We start from the raw sequence: 7175 nt of genomic DNA, 5'->3' as shown, positions 1-7175 counted from the left end.
CACACACACACACACACACCTTAAAGGGATCCATGGTTAGTTATAATATTAGACTTTATTTAATAAATAAATAAAATAAACAAATTTAAATCTACATAACAGCATAAGCTTTTATAATTTTACTTTTTAAGGCTCTTTTTAAAGTTCACCAATAAAGCACATAATTTGAGATCATCATTTTAGATCACTTCACACACATCAAAGGCAGTGGGAGGTTTTGCCTTACTCACTTTGACACGTGACCAATTAGCAGTGGAATCGAACCGCCAACTCTTGTTCCTCTCATTAGAGGAACAACTTCCCTAACCACTCAAGTCAAAGCCGCCCCACAAGAACAAATAATTTGACTAATCATGTTTTTTGTCCAAACTCTGCCCACCTAAAAACCTCCGCCTGTATTCCAAACGCCAGCAGTCACAGTTAGGACAAACCTGGCCCAGACTAACAAACTCCACTCACAGGCATGAAACTCCCTCTGTGTACTGCAGGGACCTCTGCTTGAACCCCTGCTGTTTATGTGAAGATGCACAATAAATAAACATACTGTGTTTACATACCATACGTTTATTTCAGAATCGCAGCATCCTGCAGCAATATGGATCTTCAGTGGCCACCAGGGGCCTCCTTCACTCAAACTCACACCCGGTTTCTTCAGGATTCAGACCCCTGCACAAACCCAGCTGGTTCCTTGTCAGCAGGAAGGTACTGACATCACACACTGACTTTAATGCTCTGCTCTTGGTTTCAGTGCAGACAGAATCAAACCTCTGTGGGCTGCAATGAATTTATGTGTTAATCCAGGTGCATACTTACTGTTGCAGAGACAGAAAACATCATTTTGGTGATTTTATATGTTTTTCTGAGTGTGAAATCTCCATCAAGTGATGCTGTTTCTGACTACCAGAGCCTGGCAGTTGGGTTATTTATCATGTTACTCTCCATGTCACTTGTAGCAGTGCACGACTGAAATGTTTTTATTTCAGACCTGTACATCCATAAACATGATCAGATCCTGATGAAGTCAGATGCTGACCTGTCTGACCTACACTCACTTAGAGTCCAACAGTCCCATACACCCACCTCCTCTACCCAAGCTGGCACAATTCTTTCTGCGTGTCTTCTTGATTCATAAATTAATTGCGGTTCCTCACACGCTGCTTACAAAATTCACAAAATTTAAGTAGTCAAACCCAAGGTTCGGCACGGTGCCCTGAGGTGTCGCCAGCAGAAAGAAGGCATCAGAAAACTGAAGACGCTCCTCTGCAGGGTTTCCCCTACATGTAATTGATCATGGCGCTCTGCCACGGCTAAAAAAAGCTGCCACACCTTCAGAATGAAGTTTTTTTTTTTAATCACCGTAAAACAGGGGTTGACACAACCATTGTTTAGTTTGTCCGAGATAACACATTTTCATTTCGGGCAACCAGATCCCACCTCCCGGTTGTCCAGTGGACAACCAAGAAAAAAAGACCTAGATTTAAGTTTTCCTCAGTGAGTGTTCATCATTGTAAAAATGAACATGATAAAAAAAACTTGTTAAAGCCATGTAGGGATTAAACTGATGGTTCTTTCACCCAATAAAGAGAACCACAGTCAAAGTTTTACCCAATCAACATTTGTCGCGTCAACATTTGACTTTGATCTTCCTCTAAAATTACAAAGTTCTCTAAGTCAGCTTCAGGTGCTTGTAGTTAGTCTTAAATATCTTCTAAATTTAACCAGGTGTTTCAATGCCTTTACATTACACAACAATTTTAGTGGAGAAATTTGTAAGATTGGTGTAAAAAATAGTAAAAATAAATTGTTTTTTCTGTGCAGGGAACTTCTTGTGCTGTAATTTTTAAAAATAAATATATCAAAGCGCCTCAGTTGAAAACACTAAAATGATAGAAAAGATGTTTAAAACCTCTTTCCTCAGAAAGTCTTCAGTCCTAAGAACACTAAACTGTAACTTAAATAAGGTCGTGTACACAGAATACTCCTATTTAAAAGAAAATCTTTGACCTGTAAGCAGAAAGCTTGTGGATGTTGATTTTTGCTCTCTATTTTAAAGAGGAGGATGAGGAGGAGAAGTTCTCCTCAAGCAGCTCCTGAAACTGTCAACCTGCTGACTGAGAACATTTGTATATATTACACTTTGTATACAGAACAATATAGCCTTCTTATTACATTACATTTTATTGAGATTTTTGCGGACAACCAGATTTTGACAACCTGTTGTCCTGTCGTTGCGCCCCCCACCCCATGTAAACACCTGTAGCTCTCATGCTGCAGAGGTTAGAGACCATGAGCCTGACCTGACACCAGAGCTCACTCCTCTCTAGGCTAAGAAGTACAAAAGAGGTAGACACAGAGAAAACAAGCAGGCAAACAAAAATTATTGACCTCATTTTAATTTATCAACCTTACTTCAATTTATCGTGTGATTAATTGATTTATTATTAATCAATTTATTGCGACAAGCCTAAACATTAGTACATATATGATATCATGCATTTGAATATGGTTTGTTTCATTATCACTCCACTACAATAGACTACAGAGAACAGGTCTGTTTTTTTGTTTTCCATCAACAAAATATTTGATTTGTAATGACCTTTCCAAAGTCACTTCTCATTTAAACACTCAGTCATCTTTAAACAACCACTACCTGTATGTGAGTTCTGTTGCGTTGTGTATGTGCAGGCCTCATATATGCTACCACTATGCCATATCTAGTTTTATTTTAATTACTTTAGAACCTGGTTCTTACAGTCCAAGTGTCTAGGATTACGTTGGACACATAACATATAGAGTCCAGATCAGTGGTGGGCAGTCCTGTTCCTCGGGGGCTGCAGCCCTGCATGTTTTACTTGTTTCTCTACTCCAAACTCAGCTGATTCAGTCATATCTCTTCCAAGTTCTGCAGAAGCCTGAGAATCACCCTTTCATTTAAATCCGGTGTGTGGGGGCAGAGAATCAAGTAAAACATGCAGGGCTGCGGCCCTCGAGGACAACCCCTGGTCCAGATGTTTGGAACATTTAGGCCATATGATTAAAGGGATACCCGATTAGTTGTAACATTAGACTTTATATGATAAACATATATTTTAACTGTAAAATAAAGACTGTAAAAATACTGTAGGATTTTCAGTTTTTATAATTTTTAAACTAAAAGTTTAAAAATATATTAAACGGACGGGGCCATTTTATTTACACACAAAGCATTCTGGGTAAATGATGACGTGGATAGGTCCTCGGTGTGAGTGAGCTATATCCACCCTGAAGGTTAATCTTGGACAATATCTGATGATCGACTCTTTTAAATGAAACCAGAGAGCGTTGACAGAGAGGAGAAGGTAGAAATGACTCAGCCTGTAACTGAAAATATGGATGGAGGACAACAGAGCTGCTTCATGGAAGAAGAACCTCAGCTTAGCCTGTTAGCTTTAGCGTTAGCACTGACGCTATATTGCCTTATATGTATTAGCTCAGTGCTAGTGCGACAAACAAGCTAAACTGAGGTCCTCCATCCATATTTTCAGTTACAGGCTGAGTCGTTTCTACCTTCTCCTCTCTGTCAACACTCTCTGGTTTCATTTAAAAGAGTCGATCATCAGATATTGTCCAAGATTAACCTTCAGGGTGGATATAGCTCTCTCACACCGAGGACCTATCCACATCATCATTTACCCAGAATGCTTTGTGTGTAAATAAAATGGCTCCGTCCGTATTAAAATATATTTTAAAAAATTTACTAAACAGCCTACAGTATTTTTACAGTCTTTATTTTACAGTAAAAATATATGTTTATTAAATAAAGTTTAATGTTGCAACTAATCATGGATCCCTTTAACAAGAAGCCAGTCTGAACAAAGAGAGCTGGGAGCTCTGGCCAAAACAAACAAAAGGAAGGAGTGTCCATGAACCAGCTAGCAGTTGACTGTCCGAATCAGGAACCACTCCTCTTGCCCTGTGGTGCAGGCTCCTTTTTAAACCTGCATCAGCCAATTAACTGTACAGAGGAATACAGGTTAATTGAGAAGCCATTCATGACACCTGGACATGTCACACTGGTCAAGACAAGAATACTTTTGTTTGGTATTGATACATAAACCGTAGAAGTGTGTGTAATGAAGCTCATGTTGTCTCTTTCAGCACCGGGACAACTGTCAGGCTGCCCAGTCCCTGTTCAGGAGCTTCTGTCTTACACCAGTCAGTCTGCAGATTCAGCTGCTGCCCTATTTAGCTAAGCTTTCTAATCCACTGAGGAACCAAGGTAACACTCACACAGAAACAGTAATATAAGAAACTTACCAGACTACATCTGTTTACTGTATGTTACATTATATGAGAGCTTCCAACAAAGCAAAATATTCAATTGTTTAGCCTTAAAATAAAACTGTTTTTTTTTTTACATTTCTTCTTCTTTTTATGCTTGAGAACTTGTCTTACAATTTTTTTTGTGTTCTCCTAATTAAATAATCTAAAGGACACATCAGCAAAATCCACTTTTTAGCTGTTAAAAACATTTTGTTGTGGACTTGGAGTCTCTAGGAGGTAGAAATTTGAATTTCGCCTCTCCAGGGGTCTGATTTATAAAACTGGCGTACGCACAATTTGAGCCCAGAAACTTGCGTACGCCACTTTTTACGCCAAGGTTGTGGTTTATAAAATCCAAACGACGTGAAAATGTGCGGTGCCTCACAACTCTGACCGATGCGTACGCTCATTTTGGAGACGTGAAACTGCGACACAGATGGTGAAGTGAGGAATTAGAGCCACACTGTGTAATGATCACTGTCAGATATTTAATTTACCTTCAGAATCAGACTTAGATATTTATTCAACTTTATCATCAGCTTTCTTAACAGTAATATTTATACTTCTGCTGCTGAGCCATGAGGACCTTTGAAATAATAATAAAAAAACTTAAATCTTAAAAGAAATGTTCGCACAACTCCATTCATCTCCTTCCTCCTCAGACGACCCTGACCCACACAGACCCCTCCGTGACAAGGGACATTTCAACAACACGACAGCAAAAGTCATGCTTTGGGTACTCGCCAGTGTGTATGTTATAAAACTTCACTTTTTAAAATCCGTATTTGTCACGGGGGGTGGGGGGGGAGGTGCGCGTGTGGGGACGAGTAGTGAAATTATTTCTAAGTTTATCTGACTTATGTAATTTTATTTATTGTTTTTATCGTCCTGCAGGCTCTGAGAGAAAATTAATTTGAAGCTGAGATTTTGATAAAAATCATTAGATTACTCTAAACATCAGTAAACCTGCAAAATGAGTGAAAATCTGTGTCAATTACAGTCATTCTGTTCACGTGAGCAGCTGTCAGTCAGCACCTGTCAACCTCCAGACACACGACGGAGCACGAGTCTTAGTCAATGCTTTTGTTGGCATTGATCAGCTGACTGATTTAAATACATCTTAACATTCATGAGGTACTTTACATTGACTGTTTATGGTTGAATGTGGGCGTGTAGAGGGTAGAACCTGAGGCTGGACCTCGAGCGCAAACTCTGAGGTGCGACTGTGATTTATAAAGGAAAGATGCACAGAAACATGCGTACGCACGGTTTTATAAATCTGAATTTTTTTTTTTGGCGTACGCCATTTCCGCMTTTTGGCCGTACGTTCACTTTTAGTATGGTTTCTATGCAATCCTTTATAAATGAGACCCCTGGTGTTTAGGTTAGATTTTTCAACCCATCCAGTTTTCCTTTAGCCTGGTTAAAACCAAACCCTTTTCTTTTGCTTTGCTTCATATGAGGGTCTGGACTCGCAGCTACAGAGAAGCGATTCTTGCTGGTGGTGTAGCCTCTGCTGACGTGTGTGTGTGTGTTGTCGCTGTGAAGGAGGCTAAGCTAAGAAGCTAACCAGAAATCGCGTGTGCTGTAAACAACCCTACTGAGAGGAGAGAAGTACCGAGCCAAATGAGACGGCTGCAAATGAGAGCTGCTGCTTTGTCTGACAAATTTAATTTAATTTGGAAGCCTTATCAACACAGACTGGCTTCATTCACTTCCTCCACTGCCGTATGCTAAAATAACTAGCAGACACTGTACAGAAAATTGACGTTGTTCAAAACTCCTCCTTCTGTTTGCTGATTGGCCCAGGTAAAATAAACTACAAGCAGACACTGCGCAGAAAATTGATGTTCTGTTCTCTGATTGGCTCGGATGAAAATTCTCCTGAAGAAATCCTTCTCTATGGGATACGTCCCAGACGGAGCAGTGAAGGGAAACTAGAACTGAGCGGAGCTGCGTAAGAAGGCAAGGGCCAGGCTAGTTTTCTTTGTTTTCCAAGACATTTTCTGAACTATTGTGGTTAAGTATTGCAACAGAATTGCCAAATGAGGTCTGAACTTACTAACTATAATTTCCTCATCTTACTTCTCCTCTGGTTCTGGATCAGACTCTGGTTCTGGGTCACTCTGGTTCTGAATCAGGCTCTGGGTCAGACTCTGGTTCTGGGTCAGACTCTGGCTCCAACATGTAAGGCTGGATGAACAAGTCTTCCTTTGTTTACATCTTTTAATTAAATTGTAAATAAAACATTTCTGCAAGCTACAAAAGGTAACTCCCTCTCTCAAACTGGAGTGGACCGGTCTGGAAGCCAGAGGGGGCGGGGCTTGAGCGTCCTCATCAAAACCAGCTGTTTTGAGACTTACCTCAGAAAAGTGGTGAAAGAGGGGCTGGTTAAGTTAGAAGTGATTCAATCGAAAGCATTGTAGTTCCACTTTATAATGACCCAACTGAAGGATTTAAATGTGAAAAAGAAGGATTTAATCATCATGTCTACTTTAACATAGACTTCTGATCAAAATTTTAAGACCAGTTGAAAAATGGCAAGAATTCACATTCACTTATGATCCAACATTCACTGTTGGATCATAAGAAGGTTCAATGTAGAGCTTTCTAAATACAAAAAGAAGGAATGTGGGACAAAAAACATCTAAGCATTTTATTGCAAACAATTATTAAACTAAAATGAGCTGTTCTGGCTTCAATAAGTATGTGGATGAAAGAAATGTCTTCTTTTCCAAAAGCTAACCAATACTGTAAAAGGGAAAGCAGAGGAATTTGAAAATGTACAGTGGTTTGCAAAAGTATTCATACCCCTTGAACTTTTCCATATTTTGTCACATTACAACCACAAACATAAATATATTTCACTGGAA

At 39.5% G+C, this 7175-nt stretch overlaps 1 protein-coding gene across 1 annotated transcript in view; it reads left to right on the top strand.

Moving 5' to 3' along the window:
- rad17 (RAD17 checkpoint clamp loader component) overlaps positions 1-7175 on the top strand; it is a gene marked incomplete in the record, with an annotated part of 37930 nt that overhangs the window by 26515 nt on the left and 4240 nt on the right. Inside the window, 2 exon segments of the mRNA XM_014030657.1 lie at positions 574-702; positions 4138-4258. Of these exon segments, the coding sequence (XP_013886111.1) occupies positions 574-702; positions 4138-4258 (250 nt within the window).

This window comes from Austrofundulus limnaeus, unplaced genomic scaffold, assembly GCF_001266775.1.
Source record: "Austrofundulus limnaeus strain Quisiro unplaced genomic scaffold, Austrofundulus_limnaeus-1.0 Scaffold1098, whole genome shotgun sequence".
NCBI lineage: Eukaryota > Metazoa > Chordata > Actinopteri > Cyprinodontiformes > Rivulidae > Austrofundulus > Austrofundulus limnaeus.
The sequence above is the reverse complement of the archived record's forward strand: the minus strand, read 5'-3'. Positions and strand labels throughout refer to the sequence as shown.